The 25,449-nt window shown below is 41.2% G+C and overlaps 1 protein-coding gene across 4 annotated transcripts; it reads right to left on the reverse strand.

Annotated features, from left to right (window-relative positions):
* Nucleotides 1–341: 341 nt before the first annotated feature.
* lactbl1 (lactamase beta like 1) lies at nt 342–25,243 on the reverse strand. 4 transcript variants are annotated; one of them, XM_011475665.3, is made up of 8 exons: nt 24,354–25,243; nt 14,863–14,929; nt 11,575–11,755; nt 9,796–9,902; nt 9,265–9,422; nt 3,478–3,725; nt 2,138–2,243; nt 342–1,847 (listed from the first exon to the last, which is right to left on the reverse strand). In XM_011475665.3, the coding sequence occupies exons 2-8, from the start codon at nt 14,920–14,922 to the stop codon at nt 869–871; spliced, it is 1,839 nt and encodes a 612-aa protein (XP_011473967.1). In that variant the 5' UTR covers nt 14,923–14,929; nt 24,354–25,243; the 3' UTR covers nt 342–868. The 4 variants fall into 4 exon arrangements, with proteins under 4 accessions (XP_011473967.1, XP_020559266.1, XP_020559268.1 ...); XM_020703607.2 differs by lacking the exon at nt 24,354–25,243 and adding an exon at nt 24,164–24,238; XM_020703609.2 differs by lacking the exons at nt 14,863–14,929; nt 24,354–25,243 and adding an exon at nt 12,110–12,314.
* Nucleotides 25,244–25,449: the final 206 nt, after the last annotated feature.

The following is a 25,449-nucleotide window of genomic DNA, read 5'->3' on the forward strand; positions in this document are numbered from 1 at the left end:
AGAAGAGACCCCCGGAACCTTGAAGATTTGAAGGCAGTTTGTGTGGATGAATGGGCCAAAATCACACCTGAGCAATGTATTCCACTGGTTTCTCCATTCAGGAGGCGTCTTGAGGCTGTAATCACCAACAAAGGTTTTTGCACTAAGTATTAAATAAATTTCAGTAAGCGTGTTCAATACTTATTCCCTGTGCCATTTCACTTTATTACACATAACTTCATTTATGGACATAAATGTTTGGATTTCTTTCTATGTGTGCATTACTTGGGCTGATGTCGACATCTGGTGAAAATTTCATGTCAATAGCTCGATTAGAAATATGTTTTTTGAGAGAAATGTTGACGTGTTCAATACTTATTTTCCCCGCTGTAAAACCTCTTCAGAATCAGATTATAAATAAAACAGAAAATTGTGGGTCATGTTTCTCCTTCTTTTGTGTGGCCCGGTACCAACTCCCTGGGGGTTGGGGAACACTGCTTTACAGCACATTCTTCCATCTTCTGCATCTTTTTAGTGAGCCTCGTTTTGAGAACAGCGACACGGCTGAATAATGTTGAGTTCACTTATCGATTCTGCTCCTGACGGCTAACAGATTGTGACCGCAGCGGCAGCAGAAGAATTAACCTCTGAATCCGCACAGGGCGAACTCAGTTTAGACAAAGGCAGGAAGAGCGCAATCAGTCAGATCGCCACGGAGTGAACGTCTATCCTGGACGATTGTGAGGAGAAGATCTATGTACACAGAAACAAACTCATCTTCTGTCTGCTCAAACTTTGTGGAGCTGCAGTTCTCAGAAGTTCACCCTAACACTCTACTTTCAGCATTGGCCTTTCTCCATACGGCGTCCCCCGTCTGTCCTTAGGCGTCTCAGCTGGAAAAGGATGGCCTGCGGGCTATTCTGACCACGTTGTACGTGTTCAGTCCAGGTGCGTCAAAGCCAGGAGACAAACCCTGCTTATTGAACACATAGAAGTTGAATAATTGACCGTCTTGTGCTTCCAGAGACACGGAGGCTGCTCCCACTTGCAGAACACACGGGTATTCCTTCTCGAATACAACTCTGAACACTCGCTCCACCAGATAGTTGAGCTTTATGGTCCTGTACCTCTCTGGGATCAGCTCTTCGATCTGTGGGCCAAACTGCTGCATGATCAAAACTCCGTCTGCTCCCGCTTTGATTTCATAGAAAGTGATGTTGCTGTATGTATAAAAGCCAATGTATGGATCTGGGCTCGGAGGGGCAGAGAGAACCTTCTTGGCTTCCCTGAAGGCCTTCTCCAGAGCTGGAATGATATATCCGTACGCCTTCGTGACCAAATCCTTCTTCTGCGACCTGGTGCCGGACATGAGGACCACCAGGCCAAGCTTCAGTCTGGGGATCAGAGAAAACGTGGCAGAGTAGCCGTCTAGATCTCCATCTTTTCGCACCAGCTCGTAGCCCATCAGCTCATTCACCTCCCACGGTGTCCCAGTCCGATTTGCAAAGTAGTCCTTCTCGCACCTGAAGAGCGGGGTTAGCATGATCTTCAGTGAGTCTGGCTCCAACACTTTACGGTGATAAGCTCCCAGAAGCACCATGGCAAGTTTGGCCATGTCGGCGGCCGTGGAGAACATCTGACCGGAGGGCCGGTACCAGCCCAGGTCATAGATCGGAGCAGGCTTTCCGTTAGAATACACCCCGACGGCTACCTGGGCCTGTAACCCAGGGGTCAGGTCAAAGCCAGTGTCCTCCATACCGAGCCGGTCCAAGATGTTGTCTGTGACCCATCGTTGGTAGTCAACTCCAGCCACCCGCTCTGCCAGAACGTGAGCCATCAGAGAGAAAGCGAGGTTGCTGTAGTGACACCTGAAAAGAGATGGAGGACGTTTGCAAAATCAAGGAGTAAATCGGCAAGATGGGATTTGAAAAACAAAGTTGTGAGCTTTACTCAGCAGTTAGAGGCAGATTGTATGAGAAAGTTCTGCACCAAAAAAGGAGCACATGGGCAGAAGGCGTGTTATTCATTCCTACAGATCTGCACGTGAATGTCAAATAATGCAACTAATAAACATGAGGATGACATGTCAGGGTGGCTTACCAGAATGCCAGAAATGTGAGAAAGTAAAGAAAATTCTCAATGTTGAAACGCGTCTTACTTTGTTCCTGGATCTGCAACCAGGACGTCATCCTGCAGCAGGTTTATTGCAGATTGTGTTTTTCCTTTCCACAGCAGATTGGTGCCCCGGAGCCTTCTGGGTAAACCTGTAATACACAGTGTGAAATGACAAAATTCTATCTGTGAATTAGATTTATAAAAACCCCACGTCTTTGTACGGATCTGATCTGTGTCCTGGTTCTTTTCAATTCTCAGGTCTTTTATCACAGATTCATTTTACAGCCCGTCACTTTAATGTGACAAATGCAGACTTCTGTTGGCGCTGCCATCACACCCAGTCCTGTCACTCAACAGAACCACAGATAAAAAGGTGTTTATGCATGACTCATGGCGGTTTTTATACTGAATTCATCTCCATAGCAACCGATTTATTTTTCGGTCGCCTGGGGGGTGACGGACGGGTCCATGTAGTTTTTTGAAAAATTGGCCAAAGTAAACTGTTCATATCCTATGTCACATCATTTTGCTCAGCTTGAACCAGGGGTTCATGTCATAAATTTTCCTGTAAAAAATGCGAGCAACAAAGAAACGTCCCTTTTGCAAGCTCGCCACGCCAATGACGTTCAAAATCTAGAACTTCTACAAGCAGCTTCCTAATGATGCTTAAGGAGTTAGGTGGCGAAATCCCTTTAGGGAGTTTAAACCAGTGGCTGGTACGGGAGTTGTTTTTATTGGAAAATTCAAGAAGGTGGCCTTCTTTCGAGGTCAAAGGTCAGCTGACTTCGGTGGTGGTTGTAGACCAGGACTGCTCATTCCTGGTCCTCAAGATCTACCACCCGGACATTTTTCCAGATCTCCAAGTCCTGCTATCTGCTGATTAGTTCAGTCAGATGTCTCCACAGTTTGACTGAATGAACACACCTGGTCCAGGTAATCAGCAGCAAGGAGTGCAGGGAGAGCTGGAAAACAGGCAGGGTGGTGGATCTCCAGGACCAGGAATGAGCAGCCCTGTTGAAGACTCAACGTGGTTGCTTGTATGGGAAATTTTGTGAAGATAGCTCAAGCTAAAGTTTTCTTTTCCAGTATTTTGCAAAAACGTAAAGAGTCAGCAAAATTCACACTTTGCCTCAAAATAGGCCACATGTGGTCATCCCATAATCATTTCAAAACATCTTGGGTTTTGGTTTCAATTTTCAATTCATTGTATTTTTTCCTTTTTTGTACACAGATCACACAGCTGACGGGCAGAGCTGGGTGAAATACTGTACAGGGCCGTCTTTGATGGATTAGAGTTCCATGTCAGTACTTTACCCTTTAGCAAAGCAGTAAACAAAAGTTCTGAGGATTTTGACGGTCGTTTTCTCTGCTGCTTCTCCGTACCTGAGAGCTGGCTGGCCATCCTGCGCAGCGTGACTGAAGATGAGCGGATGGGAACCTCCCCGCTGTCCAGGAATATCAGACCATCCGTCACGTACTTCAGCTCAGAGTCTCGTGTCTTCCCCAGCGGGTTTTTTATGGTAAAGTTCTCCACATATTTTTCTAAAGGATCGTCCAAGGAGCCGATTTTCCCATCCTCCCACAGTCTGTACAACATCAGCGTTGGGAAAATCTTGGACAAGCTGGCGATCCTGAAAGACCAAGGAGAGAACATGATTTGATTTGATTTATTAGTTTGTTTCAGGCATTGAAAATAGGGACGATAAAATATTACATATCAAACCTGTTTTAGACATCATTCACTGATTAGAAACTAAATAAAGATGACAGATGATGCCATCTTCCTGAAAGTGTAATTACTCATAACCATAAATAGGCATGTCTGCACATATATATCTGGTTGAGATCAAGTGTAGATTGTTTATCAAGTGACTAACAGAATTCTTGTTGATTATCCTCAGGAAACATTTGAAATCATTTCAGCAAACATTGGCAAGAACATGTTTCAAGTAAAGGCTGTGTCACAAGGCCACTATGTCCCTTTTGCTTATAATGCAGGGATGAAAATTGGTCATAAGTAAATATATGTGGAGAAAGTGAATAAAAATTATGGTCTTTATGTGAAGTTTTCACAGATGGATCACGAATGAACCACGTTAAAACCACAGAAGGATGGAGTGATACTCCACGCTGCACACAAAACTTTCTAAGATGCAAATGAAAATATTAACAATGGGCTTTAAAATACTGTTTCTTTGCTTTCAAATGTTGTTTTTTGCTTTCCCCTATCTTTTTTATTTGCTTGATGGCAGCTTTGTCACGCCAAACTGAAACATATGAGAGCAAAACCAAAGACAGGAAAAAAGTGAGATGGGACATGACGCATGGGAAAACGTTTGTGTTGCAAACGCAAAAATAGTTTTTGAAACCCCAAAAAATAAGAATAATCTGAAAGCAAAAATAAAAATGTTTAAAGCAAAACCTAAATTTTGAAAGCAAAAAAATAAAAATTGAAAGCAAATATTTAATATTTTGCAACTTAGAAAGTTTGCGATGTTTGTATGCAATTCATCAGTAATTTGTGCTTCAATTACATAACTTGGACGTGATATGTGCGCCGTATATGCGACATAAAAGCCACAAACCTGCGTTTGCATCTTGCAAATATCAAGCATAACTGCGTAAGATTTACAGATTAATTGTGTATAAGCTACGTAATTCTAAACCGACCAAAAATTTTGAACGACTCAAAAACAAATTCACGTAAAGACCAGACGGCCTCAACCGTCGACTGACATCTGCAGGAATTGATGAATGACAAACCCAAGAAACGCTGATGAATCCCGAATATCACACCAAACAGACCAGAATTTCATGCACGAAATGTTCGTGGTGGCTGTGAAACACAGCCTCAAAAATATTTACAAGACTCATTGATAATTGTTAGAATACAATTGCATACAAACAAGACAATTTGAAAAAAAGACTACTCAGAAATGCAATTTGAAGATTAACGTTCTTAATTTATGTTCTCCATCATCAGAACATGCTATAAACACCATCAAACTCTATTTTCATTGGGGGTGGATCTTTTACATAAACTAAAATAACTTATAAATGTGTCTTTGAACAAAAAGAATTCCATTAGTCCCTACATGAACCTGGACTGCCAGCCGAAGATAAGGTTAGGCGTGGAAAGGCGTTTTAAATGGAAATGCTCTGCTGTGTCCGTGGCAGCTTCAACTCAACCAGACCAACGGAAGCTGCTTGTAGGTTTTCAACAATTCTTTAAGGTCCACCTCTAAATCACATATTTTCCCAGCCGACTGTTAAAGTTTTTCAGACAAATGTGGGAGGACGATCCAGTTTTGAAGCTCGGTGAAGACGATTCTGGCCTTTTTAGTCAGAAACTTCAAGTCCTTTTTAAATCTTGACAAATCTGAGCCGTAAAGTTTGAAGAATTGATTCAGGTGAGGCTGCCCCAGTAAAAAGGAAAGTTCCCCCTTTAGAGGTTCACAGTCTGTCAATCTCAGCTTTGGCTCCATCGATTTTAAACAATCCTTCCCCCAAACCAACTCCTTCAGGTCTTTCAGTCAAAACAAAAAAACACTCATGAAGCTTTGTATTGATGTTAGGCCTTTCCTGAAAAAGAAAAATGACGTTTTATTTCAGGTTCCATTTATCATTTACCTGCTTCTAAAGGATAGAGGAAGGTTTAACTTCTTAGATCAATTATTAAGCAAATATTCTCGTCCCAAAGTTGGACAAAATGACACTTTAGTGTGGGGAAAAGTCCCCAAAATAAGAGTAGATCAATAGACACTTGTGGGTGTATCAGTTCAACCTGTTAAAGTTCCTCTCCGATCATCTTTTGATCATTTCTCAAGGTTTTTTTTTTTTAATTATTCAGTTTTTAGCTTAAAGGCCTGTTCACACCGGGACGAATTTCGCCGGCGATTTTCGCCGACGTTTAACGCCTCGTGACTAAACAAAGGGCACCAATGAGAGTGTGCACACCGACGCGAAAAAACGCCACACGTTAAAGCGTCAAAAAAAAAAAACGCCACGGGTTCGTTTTTTTTTGCGTCGAAATCTACTCGACCAATGAGAATGGCGCTTTTGCTCACGTGTCTGGAGCTTCTGAAGTTACAGTAAAACACAACTTGGGGGCGCTCAAACACAAAACTGCCTTGCTGAGCACACATACCAGCGAAGAAGATAGACGCCAAGTAACGTCTACACAGCCGCGAAGCAATAATGACGGACATTCTAAAATATCCCCGAACCAAGCACCAGTTGGAGCTACTGGTGCTTGAAATATTCATGTTTTCTTTGTTTGATTCTGACAAGCGTGTAAATACTTGCTCTCTTCTTCTGAGTGAAAAGCGACTTTAAGAAGCGTAAAGTTGCGCAGCGCCACCTTGTGTACAGGAGTATTTCTGTTTTACATTAAGCGCCATCTAATGTCCGGGAATGAAATTGCATGTTCGCTCGGCTCATCGTCAGCGAAAATCGCCTGGGTGTGAACACAAAAAACGTGGCGAAAAACGCTGGCGAATAACGCCTGGCGAATATTCGTCCCGGTGTGTACGGGCCTTAAATCTAAAAAATGTGTCTCCTGACATATTTGCCTTTGAGTTGTGGGAGGGACTGTTGGTGCAGAGAAAGCCCCACCCCCTTCCAATCATCCATATGTTGGCGCACGCTCCCGCTAACTTACAGCCCCCTAACATGAGCAGTGCCACAAAAATGGCAAGAAATATTAGAGCAATCCAGCCGCAGAGTTTTGAGCCAGATGCCAGGAAAATGAAGGCATATGTGGATCTATTTGTTTTCAACTGGATGCATCAGAATGGAGCTGAGCAGGGAGCTCGCAGCTTGCCGTAGTAACATTTCCAGCGGCGTTGTTTCACCTGCTCCTGATTCACAACGACTAAAATAAAGAAATACACAGAAATGCTATTTTGAGCTTAATTTTCTTTCTACGTGTCCTTCATCATCAGTTAAATGCCACAAGAACAAGATAAAAATCACCAAAAACACAATTTTCCTCTGTGTGGGTCTTTAACCCTTGTGCTATTAGATGACCCCCCCACACTTACTTTGACGTGTTCTTCCTACCATGACAAAGGTGGATAAAGGTGTAAAGATTTCATGTAATCCATGGACACCAGTAAAGATCACAAATCATTGAAGAAAAAAGGTTCAGAGCACTGTCTAGTGGGTCTAGATGACCCAACTCCTAATGTTAAAGTGCCTAGGATAGAACAAGGGTTAATGCAGATGCTCTCTATACAGCAACAAAGTCAGCATGAATGCATAACCCTGTAAATATTTGAGTAAAGCTGACGGAGGTTCTGCAGAAGGGGTGGTACGAGCCAAGCTGTTGCAGGACAGACGCTTTGAATGCGCACGCTGCGCTGCGTGAAAGCCAGATGTGAAGAGCTCACCATTAACTTAATGTGTATTGATTGCAGCGGCTGCTGAAACGTTCCCCAGAGGCGCTCCAGGGAGCATGGAGGGTTCACACTTATGGTGAAGAAGAGGTCAACGGAGAGCAGCTCAGAAAGAAAAGGTCCCTCTTTTCCATGGCAGAAGGTGGAAGAATGAAAAATCCATCAAACAAATCAGAAACCGTGCTCTTTCAACGTCCCCAATGACCTTAATTGTTCAGCGTTTCAAAGACCTGCCTGCTCCTATAGAGCAACCTTTTACTGCACATGCAGGGGATTTAGACTCTTTTAATCCAAGTCAATTATCTGATCTGCTGAGTCATGGAAATGATCCAGTTCAATGGGTGGCGACTGCCTTAGAGCAAAAAATATTTCAATAAACTGTAGTTCAGTGTTTGCTGTTTGTGTGTGCACCTGCATGCTTTTTGAAATGACATCTTTAGATTTTAAAAACACAGGGTCACGTGTCACATTAACTGACAATGATGACGGACGGATGTTCTTTCAGTTATTGATCAGAGTAAAACCCATTGACTGTACAAAAGAACTGGACTGAGCACCCCCTTCCCACTGGCGTTTCAAACAGGAAGTTCCAAAGACTTCTATAAAGACTTCTACAGTCATTCCGTTGGAAGATGAACCATTCTTGCTCTGACACCTTTTTTTTTAACGTGTTTTTGATAATCCTCTTTTTTACGCCATGATTTTATTTCTGTTGTTCAAGTTATTCAGATGCCTAATGGAGGCATCTGGTCTGGTAGGTGGAGCCTGCTGGCCCCCACATCCATCATTCTCCTAAACTGCCTTCAGTGGAAGGGGTGTGGACTTTGAACAAGCTTACTCCTGATTGGTGACAGTAGTTCAGACCACTCGAACTAATCACTGTCATCTGGTTGCAACATGGCGATGTCTATTTCATTCATTTATTCATTCATTCATTTTCTTCCGTTTGTCCCTTTCGGGGTCACGGGGCTGCTGGAGCCTATCCCGGCCACTTATGGGCGAAGGCAGGGGACACCCTGGACAGGTCGCCAGTCTGTCGCAGGGCCACAATCACACCCATCCACACTCACATGCACACCTATGGACAATTTGGAGTGACCAATTAACCAATGAAGCATGTTTTTGGACGGTGAGAGGAAGCTGGAGATCCCGGAGAGAACCCACGCATACACGGGGAGAACATGCAAACTCCACACAGAAAGGTCCCCCATAGTTGTTTTGTTTCAGGTCCCTCAGCCGGGACTTGAACCGGGGGCCTTGTTGCTGTGAGGCAAGAGCGCTAACCACTGCGCCACACTTCAAAATGGCGGCTGAATGGGTTTCATTTTTCGCTGGAGCTGGAAGTTCATCACACCCACTCAGTCCAGTTCTCTCTTATCCAGTCAATGGTAAAACCCCAACAGGATAAATCCGTTTGCTTACTTGTTCTTGTCAAAGCCAATAGGCAATTGTTAATCGGTGTTTTACTTTTAATTTGTTAGTTCAGGTTCTTGACTGTTGATGTTGCTGCTCCTCTCCATGACCTTCCACGGACGTGGACAACCCAAAAACTCGCTGTCATGCGTTTTTTTCTCTCTCTCAGTCCTATCTATTGTGTTTTTGCTTAAACATTAGACTGCATGCATCAGTCTACTGCAGAACTGTCAGGATTGCTAATGTCCCAGGTGAGGGTGGATGCCACCCACACTGCAAAATGCAGCGCTGAGCGGAGAGGCCGTTGTCCTCAGCACTCCGTTGACATGAAACCAGCATAGATCCATGTAGATCTACTCACCTGTAGATTGTGTACTCATTTGGGGGTCCTGATAAAGGGTCGCTGGCATTCCTCTTTCCAAAGTTCCCGGTCCACAACACTGTGTCGTTCAGGATGACGATGGCAGACAGAGCCGGGAGGCTGACGGGGTTCATGGTTTTTCGAAGCAAAATATCAACCTGGAAGTGGAGAGTGCAGCATGAAAGGAAGGACATTGAATTTGGTCGTTTTTTTCAATATAAAATGTATTTGAAGTCTTATTCTACAGGGAACTTAACAAAATTTTTTGGAGTTTCTTTTTAATTATTCTTAAATGAAGAGAATTTTAGGATTATCTTAGTCTATTCCATTTTTAAAAACAGTGCTTTTACCATTAATCTGCGCACACTTTGCTTTACATGCCCACCCATGCTAAAGTGCTTCTTTTTAAAAGCATAAATTATAGTGCCAGTCTTTCTCCCCCTCCCTTTTAACCCTGTTAATCCTCTGTAAACTAAACGACATTTATTGAGAAGGATTTCTGATGTTTCTGTGAGACTGAACAGCTCTCACCTTTTCCAGAGCTTCTTTGAGGCTCGGGATGGGATGCTCCAGAGGGAGCGGCTCTGGGAAGCGAGGACACATCGTTTCTGAGTTGGCATTTCTCCCCATATCCTCGTCTGAAACATGAATGGAGATGAAAAAAAGGAAATGCAAATGGATAAACTTTAGAATGAGCTGTCTAAATCCCACTTGATATTTGGAAAACTATGATGCATTTTCTGGCAAAATAATTTATAGGGAAAGTTGCTGATGGGAAAAAATGACAAAAGGAAGTTTAAAATGTTTATGTATATTGTACAATCACTGGTATAAAGCTTATTGAGACGACTGTTGTTGTAATGTTGGGCTATATAAATAAAATTGAATTGAAAACCAACAGTGGTTTTTGCAAGTGTGCATTAATGAACTTTCTTCTCCCACAGTCAAAAAACATTGTTTTAGTAGTTATTTGCCCCTTAGGTGTGAATATTTATGGCTGTAGTTTCAGGAAAGAAGCTGCAGGAAAAATGTAACAGCATAAAATAATTAAGGAAACTAGAAGAATCTGCTTTTCTAGAAGAAAATGCAGGGTTGAATGCTATATTGCTGAATGAAATAGAAACTTAAAGGGTAGTAATTGCCAAAAAGAAAGAAAGAAAGAAATCATCAAAGTTGACCACTAATAAATGTGAAAACAGCAAAATAACAAAAAATATATGTTTGTGAAAAATGCCAGCGCCGGGTATCGAACCAGCGAGCTTCTGCACCAAGGATTCCCCATTTATTTCAATGGAGGCAAAAATCCTGGAAATTTTGAAAAGCTTGAGGTTTTGAAAGACCAAAAGTCACAGCTGGAAAAAGCTGAAAGCGCATTTTAATAGTTAAATTGTGAAAACAGCTGAAAAATTGTAGAAGTAAAAAAATGGCAGAAGATACTAGAATAAAGAAAGAGAAACAGGAAAACAATGGTTGAATGATTGAGCATTCAACCAATCAGCAGTTTAATGGAAAACAGCGGGTAGATATTTCATTCAAAAGGAAATTTTACTTTAATGTCAATAAAAATGTTTACTTAATAATATAAGAATCATGCAAAATATAGAACTTTCAAAGTCATGATGTGGATAATAATCAAGATCTGAGGATAAAAATCTGAGTGTTATGACCTTTATGTATGTTTGAATTTAAATATTCATCACAATTAATCAGTTTTAACAATTGTAAATGACAAATTCACAAGATTAATGTTGATTTTAAATACATTTATTTTTTTATTTTATTATTTCTTATGTCTGTTTTTAAGTATCTGTTGTTTTAACTGCATGATCAATTGGCTTTACATGTTTAAAAAATTCAGGACCATTAAAAACAAATGAACTGCAAACTGCATACAACAACAAGCAGCAGCTATTGGCTAACAGCTCATAGCCATTAAACACACACACAAAAAAATCCAAACTAAAAATAAAAATTTCTGTTAAACTCAGATTTTAAATGTAGCTGTTTGCAAAATGTGCAGTTTAAGGTATTTGTTTTATTTATAAATTGGTCCTTTTTTAAATTAGGAAATATCTGGACTCTTCAGATCCATTAGGTCCTTAGAGTCACTTATAACTGGGTTAGATTTAGCTTCGGCTTTAGCTTCTTTAGCTGGTCTGCTGTGTTACTTGATGGAGAAATTTGAATCAAGTCAACACAAATGATGACGAGCCATTCATATTACAACTATTAGTCAAAGAAATACGAGATTTCGGTTTTCTTTTCGGTTGTAGATGTTGAGTTTGAGGCGGCCATCGGGGTCAGTCTTACCGGGCAAAACCTTTGGCAGCTGGTATTGCCAGAGGAAGCAGCCGGTCATCACCAGGGACACCACGAGGAAGAACACCAGACCCACCTGGCTCCATTTCACCTTCATGGTTTTGCTTTTGGAGACTTCTTCAAAGGGGAGGGCAGCAGCCGGGGGGGCAGGAGCGACCAGGGCTGGATTTGGCTTCAACAAAACACAAAAGAACTTGTGGTCAAGCAAATCTATGTTAAATTCTCTATCAAGCAGGTTTTTTTTCCAACCTAGACCTAGATGTTCTCCTCCATTGTGTCTTTAGGAAAGCAGTGGGAGACCCCCGTCACCACGTCTCCGTGGCATTACACAGCACTCATCACCTGACGCTTCCAAGTCCAGACCACAGCAGGATTACCGTAAACAGAAATCAAAAATATTCCGTCGCCTTTGAGAGGTAAACAATTCCAACTTCCCAAAGGCAGAAAGGGCTTTTTGGTTTTCTGTGGAGGCTTTAATGAGCGGGAGAAAAGGCACAGACATGGACTGGAATCTCCGGTTTCTCACCGACTACGCTGTAATCCGTGGTCATCCGCACTCGCATTCCTCACAATTCAATTTCCTCTCTGGCAGCCACAGGCTGTTGACATCATAATCCCCCAGATTAACTCCACCAAAGCGGCAGGGGAAATCTTAATCCCTAATCCCTGTGAATCAATTCACTCGAGTCAACCTTCACCCAGCAACAAGTCTCAGCAGGTCGGTAAGACGGCGTCGGCAGAGGCCAAGACAAGTCGACGTGAAGTGTCAGCTTGGGTCTGCTGGCTGGAGCATAATCTGAGAAGTGCAGTCATTTGGGTGTCCGGTTTCAGGTCAACAAGACTGCACAGTTTGCTGAGCACAAACTTTAAATCCAGATATTTAAAAAAATTTGCAAGACCCAAAAGCTGTGTTTTTTGTTTTTTTAACTCGTTCTTGTGGCATTTTTCTCATGAATTCAGAAACTCAAAATTGCATTTCTGAGTATTTCTTTATACAAATTGCTGTGAAGCAGGAGTAGATAAAACAAAATCAGTTTGAAAAAGATTGTATTTGCAAATAGCAGGAGAGCATGTAAGCAGATCTCAGTCATGTGTGACAGGAAGAGGGGCGGGGTTGCTCTGTGCCAACAGTCCCGCCCCCAACTCAGGGGTGAATTTCTGATGAACTCCTGCTGCTCTGCAGAAACTATGAGGTAGAAAGTGACTTTTTAGCATAATCATAATAATATGGTTAAATGATGTCATCCTCTTAGACAGGCTGTAAAACAGGTTTGGAATCTGTAAAACCGCCATCGATCCCTTTTAGGCTGCATGAAATACGCATCTGTGTCAAAACACTAGCGACAAGTTTTTCTCCAAGCGGACCTATATACATGTTTTTATTCCTGATTGAGCAGAGTGAAAATGAGAGCAGATCTGGTGAGTTTGACTGGTCAGTGGCCAATGCTTCTGCTAGAAGTACAGCTGGTCAGCACTGACACGAGCAGGTAACCAGCTGATGGAAGGACGTCATTTAGTGCTTCCTGGTTATAAAATCCTAACACAGGAGGGAGGTGGAGGAGATCCGTCTGGTGTTCGTGAGCGCAAATGACTCCACTCACTGTTAGGGAAGCGATGGAAGAGGTGCATTGTGGGACTTAATGTTTTTACTTTCCTTTGATTTTAGTGGCTTCACAAGGTTTTTCTTATTTTAGTCTGTTTTTAGGTTTTTGTTAGTTGAATGTCAGTAACACTTTTGCAATAAAGACATTTAAATATTTAAATGTTCGGTCGGTCGGTCGGTCGGTCGAAACTTTATTAATCTCCCAAAGGAGAAATTCAGGTGTCCGGTAGCAAAACACACAACAAACAACAGTAAAAAGACAGTTCACAAAATAATGTCAGTTCATACCAGGCAGGTTCATTAAACAGCCTGTTAGCTGTAGGGACAAATGAGTTCTTAAAGCGCTCTGTCCTGCAGCGCAGTGAAAAGAGTCTATTACTCCGTGTGCTCCTCTGACCAGACATCGTGTTGTGCAAAGGATGTCTGGGATTGTCCAGGATGCTCTGAGTCAAGGCTCTCATCCTCTTCTGCAGCACAGATCCCAGAGAGTCCACCCTCCTCCCGATCACAGATGCACACCTCTTAATCAGTTTGTCCAATCGAGTGCAATCCCTTGTGGTCATCCTGCCACCCCAGCATACAACCCCATAGAAGACAGCACTCGCCACAACCGACTGATAAAAGAGGAGCAACATGTCAGTACACACATCAAAGGACCTCAGCTTTCTCAGGAAGAACAGTCTACTCTGCCCTTTCTTATACAGAGCATGAGCCTGCTCCGACCAGTCCAGTTTGTGGTCAAGGTGCACACCCAAGTCCTTGTAGGAGTCAACCACTTCGATTCCCCCACCATCGATGATCACTGGCTGGTGGGAGGACCTTCTACTAAAGTCAATGATCATCTCCTTGGTCTTTGATGTGTTCAGCACAAGACCATTGTCCCTGGTCCAGGAGGTGAATCTGGTGATGAGCTCCCTGTACTCATTCTCATCCCCTCCCTTTACACACGCCACAATAGCAGTGTCGTCCGAATACTTCTGGACATGACAAGCTGCAGACGCATAATTAAAAGCAGCAGTGTAGCGTGTGAAGAGAAAAGGCGATAGTACAGTTCCCTGTGGTGCTCCGGTGTTGCTCATCAGAAGAGGTGGAAAGAAATAGGACCTTACTTAAAAGCCCACCCACCATTGGATGTTATTGCCGTAGTTTTCTACAAAAACAACCACACCAAATAGTGAAATCCTTAGTCCCAACTGCCCCTGCAGGTGGATACGGCATGTCTGCAGGTGAAAAAAGGTTGGGCGAAATATCAAGGTCAGTGAACCCAAAGAGCCAAAATGTTCATGACCATTTTTCTGTGGTCATGCTGCAGGCGAAACTTGTCCAGGCTGCACCCATCCTCTTGCTTTGTGACAGCTGGGAGAGGCTCCACCCACCCCACCACCCCCATCTCCACCCAGCACAGGATGAAGTGGGTTTGGAAAATTAAAAGCAGAAAAATTAAGTGTGAAAGCAAGCTGTGCGGGTCTTGGTTGTGTAATCCGTGATGGGAGTGCACAGCAGCTGGCCCATTTTACCAGCAGGCACACACGCATTTCTTATCATCGGAGGTTTAATGTGTGTTTTCACCGCCATGCACAGTCTGCATGTTCACCATCCTGCTGCTGGATGGGCTCCTGAGAGGAAACATCGCCACGTCTGGGAACAGGAGGGCAGCGTGTTCGGTGGCTGCTCACCTGTGTTTGAACCCCATCCACTGACGCTTCCAGAAGAACTTTACTCCCCGCCTTCCCCATGGTGTTTCTGCAACAGAAACAAACAAAAAGAAGCCATTAGTGCCTTTTGTGTTATTATTAAAAGAAAAGAACACATTTCCTGCAAAAATAAAATACAAATAAAAAAATAGCATCAGGGTTTTCAATCTCTTTACAGCAAGGGAGCAGCTTTATCTGTTCTCCTGAAACGCTGAAACATGGGAGGATAATAAAAGTGAACTGGGCTGCGGTTTTCGCAGTTGCGGCCGTCGATTAGATGCTGCCATTGAAAAGCCAGGGTCATTCCAAATGCGGCAGAAAATTGCCTTTAAACGGTCACTTAAACCAGAGCAACACACTGTAGATCACGGAGTTCTGCTTTTTGCAAAAGCAGTGTTGATTATTAAGAAATGAAGACGCTGCAGCGCGAACAAAAATTGATGAATTAATCCCAGAGGGACAGTCAGACAAACGTCAGAGTGGTTCAGATTACAGATCATTTAGCAGTAAAAACCTCAGACACATCCATGTTAAACTGACATGTAGAGATGAACCCCAACAGACATTGTGGTCAGAGTCTTCGCTTGTGTCTATTTTACTGAGATATAATTTTCCTAGTATCCTAGTATATATATTGGATGTAAAACGGTTTTGGGTGAAATCTAATACCGTCTGTAATCAAATCTGTCAGGATGTCGGCGAGTTTTTGTCCTGGGAAAATGGGAAATTCCTGCAGGCAGATGGTTCAGGCAGATTTCCAGGTTCTGGACGTCTGAAAGAGCAGCCTGATGTTGATTCACCAAAATAACACATTTGAGAAGCAAACGTTGATTTTTAAAGTTTCTTTTCACTCTGACGTTTTAATTAGCTTCTCGAGGCCACTTCAAAAACACAGTTTCTTCAGCAGAAATGGCAAAGGAGCTGCTATTCAGATCAATAGACAACAAAACGGTTCAGCTGTATTGTTGCAGCTTAATGTTTACATCAATAAAGGCCTAAATGCTATTTTATTTATCCAGCTGTGTATTTATGTATTAAAAGCTAAAGTGCATTGAAGAACCTGAAGCTAAACCAGACTTTACTGATCATTTGCAGCTAAAGCCGGATGTGCTGATATTCATCCTGCTGCAATCACTGCCACATTCTGCACAGTTTGAATGAAAATATCAACGTCTATCTAATTTGATTTCATACAAAGATATTTCTGCAGGTTCTATTTTTGCTGTAAAATGACCAAATGACTCTAGGAGTCACATGACCTTTCTGAGGTTTGCTTGCAAAGCTGCCATTTATTACACCTGTTAACTTTTCAGGCCATTTCTGAGCCTTTATAAAATCATTACTCTGCCATTAAACAAGTCTATACCATGGTCCAGGTGAATACTGGCTTCTGATTGGCTGCTGAGAGTCCATTAAAAAGTGATGATGACACCTATGAAAGAAGTTCCCATCCCTTAGCCTGAAAGTTTTTTATTGTTGTGCTGGCCTGAACACCAGTTGGTAACCGCAGCAACAGACACTTGGAAAGAGGTTTATAAATATTTGATTATTATTTAACAGAAATAATAATAATAATATGACATTTAGCAGATAAACCTCCGCTGGAAACACCGGCTGCAGCAGTGAGAGAGAGGTTGATGTAGCCTCTGTAGCCGTTACCATGACAACGCTTTGCAACTCCTTTCCTGTGAAAGACTATTTGAGCCTAAATACGTATAAGATCAACGTAGTAATATTTGATTGATCATTTATCTCTTTTTTTTAGTGAACATGGTACAAGCAGGATGATGCCCTTTCGAGGTTAACGCACGCCGCAGAAGCCTGAACCGTTGGATGGTTCAGGATTCTGCGGCGTACGTTAAGTCCTGTTGTACCATGGTCCGGGTGAAAACTCGATTCTGATTGGCTGCTGGGTGTGCATTAAAACCTGATAACCGCACGGTGAAAAAAGAAGTTTCGGTCACCTAGTTTAAATGTTTTGTATCACTTAAACTATCACTCTCTATTCAACCAGTTTTTATTACTTGATTCTTGTTATTTTTTTGGTTTAGATCACAGACTATTTGTTACATGATGCGACGCGTTGACACGGAGCTAGACTGCAGCGGCAAAGAAAGCGATATCTGTGCTGTCTGGGTTAAATAAAGCATCAGTTCAGAGAGAAAGTTCACCTCTGACCGCTTGTTTTTGTCCAGAATATGGAGATAAAATTTGCCAGCGCAGTGATACAGAACATTCAAGCTATGTGACCGGAACTACTTTCTTAGGTGTGCGTTATTACTGAGGTAAATCACTTTTTAATCCACGCCCTGTAGCTAATCAGAGTCAAGTATTCGCCCGGACCCTGGTTTGACAGAAATATATTAAGAAGAGTCCGCCTCACATTCACTTCTGATGATGGACACCTTGTCAAGTATTGTCACTGTCTTCTCTTTATTTTTGGCATCTATGAAAAAAAAATCCTCTTGTGTTGTAAAAAAAGCTAAAAAACAAAACCGAATGGTCAGCCGACACGAAGAGACTGGAGGATCTGGTTAGGAAAGGGCACCTCTTGACTGAGTGGAGGAGGTGGGTGAAATAACAGCCACATCCTGCCTGAGCGACGCAGTGTCATCACTAAACAGCTCTGAAAAGCAGAGTTTATCCTGAAATCAAACAGCGTCAAAGCACAGTCATCTATGTCTTCAGCATCAAAAATCTGTCGAATATCAATCCATTCTGCCATTTAAAAGGATTTAGCATAATCGTCCCTATTTGTTGTGTTTGTCATGATCATCAATGGTGTAGATTTCCATGAAAGAAACGTGTTTCTCTTGATCTTTTTGTTCTGCTTTGTTTGAAACTGAAAGTCGACTTGTTTTCTTCCATGAAGTGCTTCACTGGGGTTTGAACAGGTTTCCTGCCAGGAATGGAGGAGCAGAAAGTTTTTTTACAGTTGATTTATTCTGATTGTTCAGGGCCTCCTCTGGAGCCGTTGCTATGGCGATACGTTCATGCAAAGCCATGTTTACTAAATCGTGTCATTGTTCCTGTGAGGAAAAATGAAGTTCAAATTTTTGCTGGTCAAATATTGCCAAGTGAATTAAAATTAAAATTAAAATTGGACAGCTATCGTATCGAGAGGGTTTCAAAAATAAACCTGCTTTTTTATTTTCTCTGATTGTGGTGAAAAAATGGAAAGAAAAAAAAAAAAGCACAACTTTAGCCAAAAGGTCAAACTACAAAAAAAGAACAACGTTCTTAGTAGCAGGTGATGAACATAAATGGATGATTCCCTGACTGTATTACAATCTTCAACCCGAACAAAAATCCTCAAAGATTAGATAAAATCATCACTCAAATTCACTTCTCCAACCTCTGGATTAAAAAAAAACCATCTGTTTGATCTCTGTGAGGGATCCATTACTGCAATGAGACACAAACATATCATATATTGAGGAGAAAGTTTCTACAGCCTGTGACCAAACTCCGCCTTCATCAAATAAAAGAAAATGTGTCTGTAATTCGATGGCAGAGAGTGTGAGTTCAACAAAAATCCCCTGAAAGCAGCACTTTGATGGAACGGACACACAGCTTTCATGAAACGTTCATGTGACCTCATCGCACCAGCCTGGATTATGCGTGTTCATCTAATCCCAGTCCACAAACACAAGAAAAATGATTGCAGCTCGTCCTACATGTGCCGCTCTGCAAAGCAGCCACATCTCCAGGCAGAAGTCTGACCCGGTATGGCGTTTTTCCTCTGCACGCCGGAGAAGCGACGGATCTGCAGTGAGCAGCAAAATGAGCCCAGTGAGATCCACGGGATCTCAGAGGGATCCGTCACAGGGGACGCAGTTCTTCCTCTGTAACTGTTGTGACAAAGGCAGAAATGTGTTTTTTTCTATGTTCAGGTTGGTCAAACCTTTTTACAGCATTAAAATGTCGCCTAAGAGAACACAGAAAGCCTCGTTTGACTACAAACTGAAAAGAATAAGGCGTCACAATAATAAATCTAAACGGTTTCATCAAATCCACTTTATTTATGGAGCACATTTCCCAAACAAACTGTTTCTTAAGTGCTTTCCAGAGACAAAAATATTATAAAAAATTATTAAACAAAATTAAAAACAAAGAAAATGCAACAAAAAAAGGAATAAAAATTAGATAAAAACCAGATAAAAATACTGCTATGCCACCTTAAAAAGCTTTATTTAAGGCATTTGCCCTCATTTCACTAATGTATTTTATTTACTTTCCAAATAAAAAAACATTTTCTGTAACAGATTTTCCTTTTCTCCATCTATAACTTAAATTCAATCATTTTTTTCTCATATCTAAATCCAATCAGTCACAATAAGTAAATTCCAGTAAGAAGAGGTTGAAGACACTCCCTTCAAGCTGTTGGTGCATCTGATGTTCACGGTTTTTGCTGCTGCAGCAGGGATTCATATCAGGCTGCATAAATAAATATGTACGTGTTTGAAATTACCAGAGAGGGGGGCTGGACTAAAATTAAAGCCGGCCTTGTTTTCTATTCTATTTCAATTCAATTTTTTATTTCTATAGCCCAATTTTTACAACAACAGTCGTCTCAAAGGGCTTCATGCCGGTGATTGTGTAATAAGCATGAACCATGAAGAACATGAAGTCATAGAATTCAAAATTCTAAATGATCATTTCCAACCTGTTGTGACTGACAGCAGATACAGAGAGAAGGAAAAACCCATTTTAATAAAGACCCCTGCATTCAAATGACAAAGCAAGAATAAAAACATGCAAAAGACTGTAAAGTCAAGAACATTTTCTCACATTATGCACAAATGGATGTGAGGCCTTCCCACACCTGAACCTGAAAAACAAGAACAACTCCAGAATTCAAACCCTCGACTTTAGCAAGGGACCTCTCTGCTCGACTGCAGCGCAGTATGGGTGGGAATCAGACATGACGGGAGGACGTGCTATTGGGTCAACTCTGAAAGGAACTTCTCTGGATCTATGGATGCACTTCCATCATTTCAGGAGCTAAAGCTGAACATGCAGGAGACCAGGCTTTCCACAGAAACTTCAAACATTTCATCAATAAACTCAACCGTGACAAAAGCCCGGGAGCCAGAAACGAGTGACCAAACGGAGCTGAAAACCAGACGCTCAAACAGACTGAAGGTGATTAACTGAAATGAAGACAGCTGTTGTCATCAGCTGAAACTGGTGTGACTGAAGGACAACTAAGTATTGGTTGAACTGTGAGTTTAAGCTCAGACACAGAACGGTCAGAAAAGGTTCTTTTGAGCTGTTTTTTATTCACTGGGGCAGAAGCATGTTCTAATGTAAACTGGAAGGTAATTAGAAAGTGATCCGAAATGATGGGGTTATGAGGAAGGACTCATCTCTGTACCACCAGTTAAAACAAGGTCCAGGGTCCACAATAGTAAAAGGGAGCAACAAAAATCAACCAGAAACAGTAAAACAAACAAACAAAAAATAAATCTCATTCACAGAAGCTAAAACAAAGATTTAGTCGAAGACAAAATAGACATGAGAGAAAGATTTTCTGAATGAAAAAACCTGTTCAGAGTCGATCTGTCATCGTGACAAAGGGAGAGTGCCTCAAAGACGAGGGGAACCCCTCAAGGCGACATCTTCTCTGGTTTTAATAACTAGGCCTTTTTGGTTCTCAGATCTCAAAGGATGAAATGAACACTAAAGGGTTAAAAGGTCAACAACACATGCAGGCGCTTTTCCAAACAAGGCTCTAAAAACTAGAAGAACAAACTTTGAATCGGTTCTAACTTTGACTGTGAATTGGATTGTAGAGCAGTTCTATCAGCTTGGTTTTTTGGTACCTGTTTACCTAGTTTTGGACAAACCGCAGAAGTCTTAGAGAACTTTTTTAAAAACATAAGAAAAGGCAAATGACAGAATTCTGAAGGAGTGGAAATAAAAGTATAAATAATCATCTTTACGTCAGCTCTTGATGAAATGGTTTTTCTTGTTGCCATGTTTCTTGGGGGATAGAAAGACTTTTGGACTGCTGGTTTTGAAACGACCTTCCGGAGACAATCATCACACCGAGGTCACCAGCGGCCGGCTGGCGCCACGTTGGCTGGAAACATTACCAAGAATTCAATTTGACAGAAGCTACAGGCTATTTCTGTTTAACTGCTGGGTGTTCGAAAACAACCCATGACTAAAGTGTGAATGATATGTGAAGTAATTCTTTGGTCTTTCAACAACATGATCCATCATTACGCTTTTTTCAGGCTATTGTCTTCAGATTTTAATTTCAACACAACTTTTGCTCAGACAAAAACACGTAGAGTTTCTTTCAGACGGACAGATGGAAGGACAGACAGAGTTCTGCATTTGTCATTGTAACTGGCACAATGGCACGAAAAAGAGCATTGATTGATTGACTGATTGGTTTATTTTAAGCTTATTGAAAAAAGCAAAAGAAAATTAAAACACAGAGATTTATCAAATCTTTTTGAAATATTGACTCATTGATTGATTAGAAAATAAATAAAAGTAAATGATTCTGCCTTCTTGACATTATAATTGCGACTAAACATTAAAAAATGGATCAAATTGTTGTTTGCTTTGATGTTTTTGCTGTGTCTGTTTCATTGTTTAGGTGAGAAAAGTCAACAGTAATGTCTGTTGACTGCACGTTTTTGGTGTATTTGTGCACATTTATTACAAAAAACAACACAGCACTTTAGACTATAAATGTGATTTAACTGAAGCAAACGAAGCAGGTTTGATTGTAAATGTGAAGAATGCCCTGTTGGGTCAAAGGAAATGGGTTCTGCACGGGTTCTGTCAGACTAGGGAGCAAAAAGTTTAACAACACAAAAAGGTTGAGTTGGGTCAAACATGACGCACAACCAGTGAGGATTAGTTTTTGTTGGAATTTCCAGCCTGCATTAAATAAAAATTCAACTTTTAAGGGTTAAAACTGAATGAGAAAGCATTCAAAAATATTCAAAGAAAGTGATTTATTCTACAATATGAAGATATTTTTGGATTGGTTTGTTTATTTATATTGTTATTCTGGGCCTTCAAAAAAAAAAAGAGGACAATTAACCTAAATGAATAACCAATCATTCACTATTAGTGGTATTGATTCCTTAAACTCAATTTTTACCGTATTTTCTTCCGGCTAAAAACATATTTTTAAAACTATTTTCATGTTGTTTTTTTTTATATCGTTGGTTCCAGATTTATAAAATCGATTGTGGATTATTGAAGCGTGTTCCGATGATGGAGAACATACAGTATATAGCGAAAGCCCTGCTCAAAATTGCATTTCTGAGTATTTAAAAAAAAAATTCATATCACTGTGAATCAGGAGCAGACAAAAAAATGCAATTTAAAAAGATCCTATTAGCGATGTTGTCCCAAGCCCCCTATTTCAAGCACTAGCAAAGGAAGGGGAAGGGGGGTGGGGTTGCTTCACATCAACAGTCCCGCCCACAACTCAGAATTGCTGCCGCTCTGCAGAAACTATATGGAGAGAAATTAGACTCAGTCGGATTTGTGCGTGCGTAATTCTTGATTTGTGCGTAAATTAGGATTTGTGTATGCATATTCTTGCTTTGAGCGTGCGTAAATTAGGATTTGTGCATAAATTTGGATTTGTGCGTGATTTGTTACTCACATAATACGTTTTGTGTATAAGTTAAAAAAATATAAAATGAAAAAAATACAAAATGCAATTTGAAACTACTTACACACACACATCTTTGAAAAACACGCACGAATCCCTTGTTACACACACACGAAGCCAAAGTTACGCACGGATCTACCGTGAGACTGTTTTCACGTCTCACAAATTCGTCCGTGAGTGCTGCGTTTAAATACCAGTGGAATGCTCGGTCATACTAATTTTCCTATCAGCCTTCCCTTCTAAACGTATTTCCTTCAGTGGGTGTAGCAGGGCTTAAAAAAACTTTAAAGGAAAATAAAAATTATTATCTGAGAATATGACGTTCACTTTTAAAGGCTAATATATATATTAAAAGTATATTATTCTCCGAGACACAGAATTGATACAAAATGTGTAATAGGAACGACCAGTAGGGGGCACTGTCTTTTTTCTTCCGGAAAAATCAAAGGCAGTCAGACTGAGAGAGTCACGGGAAGAATGGCGGCCCATCTCGGTGGTCAGCGCCCCGAAGTAAGTAGCCTCTATGTTCAACACTAACATCTACTGTCTTCATGTATTGATTGAGTCATTGTCTGGATACGTTTAGAAGGGAAGGCCAATAGGAAAAGTCTAATGACCGAGCATTCCACTGGTATTTAAACGCAGCACTCACGGACGAATTCGTGAGACGTGAAAACAGTTTCACGGTAGATCCGTGCGTAACTTTGGCTTCGTGTGTGCGTAACAAGGGAATCGTGCGTGTTTTTTAAAGATGTGTGTGTAAGTAGTTTCAAGCTGTTGTAATATTAATTTGTGCAAACGTAAATTGCATTTTGTATTTTTTTCATTTTATTTTTTTTTTAACTTATACACAAAACGTATTATGTGAGTAACAAATCACGCACAAATCCTAATTTATGCACAAGTCCTAATTTACGCACGCACAAAGCAAGAATATGCATACACAAATCCTAATTTATGCACAAGTCCTAATTTACGCACGCACAAAGCAAGAATATACATACACAAATCCTAATTTATGCACAAATCAAGAATTACGCACGCACAAATCTGACTGAGTCTAATTTCTCTCCATAAAACTATGTCCTAGAAAACGACACAGGTATGTTTTTTTTGGATTAGAATCAGAATTAAATAAAGACTTTGGAAATGGATCACAGGATGATCAGAATGAGACTTGAACTGGTGAGACGATGATGTCTGCAGACCCTCTTTGTTGGAGTCTTGCCTGGGAGTCTGTGCTTTTGGAGAAACATTTTATTAAAAGATAAAACTTCTTGTTCCTGTGTATTCATCGCTTTGTTTCTCCCTCATCGTTAAAATGTCATTCCGTCACTCAGTCAAAAATGATCACGTTTGGCATCATTCTCGTTTGTTTTTCTGATTCCAGAGACATCCTGTCCTCTTGTTCTTGGTCTCTGCTGAGGTCAGCTCACAGGGATGACCCCTTCATTTTGAGACGTTATTGTCCTCCACTTAGCGTCTTTCAGTGCAGAAATAGAAATTTTAGAAAGCGGACAACTGTGGGACCCGTCAATCGAAGTCAAAACTCTAACTTGAGTTGATCAGAGTCACACACTCAGATACACAAAAGCACAAACGGCAGCTGGTCAGAGGAAAGGTAAGCCAGAGTACCTCAAATGTCACCGTCGTGACTCCGTTGGTCTGACGCGAGCAGCAGAGCGATCTTCATTTATCCACAGGAAATGATGGCATCACTGGTCCGTGTGGGCAGATGGCACACACACGGACCAGGATCCCGTCTGTGTCAAAGCGTGTTACATAAGCCGTGGGACGCCAGCGCATCCATTCCTTCAACACTCACCTCTTCTCTTGACGTTTTCCTTGGCTTTAGTGAAGGGACGCCGCCGACAGTCCTCCGTTCCTGCCTGGCCTGAGCCCGGGAGCTTGAAAGGGGACGTGGACAGATGTTAGTATCATGGTGGAGGCTAAATCCTCGCTTGTATCAGACCCATGATTTCAGGATTAAGCGCCTCAGCCAATGGCCACATCTGCCGTGTTTCAAAAATAGGCGCTGTGTGAGATCTTTCACCCTGTTCGTTTGACACGTGGCGTTATGGGGGGGGCAGAAATGAACAAAATAGAATTCCAACCGGAGCCGTTAGCTGATCGGAAAGTGTCGTTTTTAATGGCAGGGAAGAGTCAGAGTCTGTGGATGAGGCTGAGGGGTTTCCTAAAAGCAAACTGTACTGAATGAAACATCTCTAAATGTTAATTTTATGGAACATTTTTCATCACAAATTGGAAAATATTACTATTTATTCAGCAACATGGGATTGATTTAAGATTTTCAGGTGAGTTTCTGTGATTGTTAAATAACAAAAGTGCGTTGATTTAAAAACATCTTAACGTTGAATATTTAAGATTCTTTCAAGAAAATCACTGTAACATTTGTTTGTGTTGAATTATGACACATTCTCTAATGTTGCCACTTTTTATCCTGAAGTCTTCAGTAAATATTATTTCAATACCATCACGTATCATTAGTTTGCTGTTTTTTTCATTTGTAAGATGCTTTTAATGTTAAACTTTTCGTTGTGGTTCTTATCAGTTTGATCTTGAAGTTCCTCTTTCCCCTTAGATGTTCCTCCTTCATTTTGTAAGATATTTTTTTGGATGTTGAATGGTAAAGATTTCTCACTGGCTCTGTATAGATGTGTGGTGTAAAAATCCACAAGGTTATAAAAGTCTGGATTGATCAAATAAATTGTTTGTATGATGAAGATATCCGGATTTATGTACAATTCTGACGGCTCGTTTTTGAAGTAAAAAACGTGATTCATAAGATACATGTTGTTGTTTTTGTGTATTAAGGACACGTCAGTAGTAGGTCATGTGACTGACGTACCTGTGACTAATTTGATAAAGGGGACCAAAGTGTGTGTGTGTGTGTGTGGGGG

The sequence above is a fragment of the Oryzias latipes genome, chromosome 5, assembly GCF_002234675.1.
Source record: "Oryzias latipes chromosome 5, ASM223467v1".
In the NCBI taxonomy this organism is placed as follows: Eukaryota; Metazoa; Chordata; class Actinopteri; order Beloniformes; family Adrianichthyidae; genus Oryzias; species Oryzias latipes.

Bases quoted from the DNA above. Each gene is read 5' to 3' on its own strand.
- lactbl1 (XM_011475665.3), bottom strand. From the start codon at position 14,922: ATGGGGAAGGCGGGGAGTAAAGTTCTTCTGGAAGCGTCAGTGGATGGG. The intron at 11,756-14,862 runs GTGAGCAGCCAC...GTTTTGTTGAAG, and splicing joins TGGATGGGGTTCAAACACAG to CCAAATCCAGCCCTGGTCGC. The intron at 9,423-9,795 runs GTGAGAGCTGTT...CTCCACTTCCAG, and splicing joins TCAAAGAAGCTCTGGAAAAG to GTTGATATTTTGCTTCGAAA.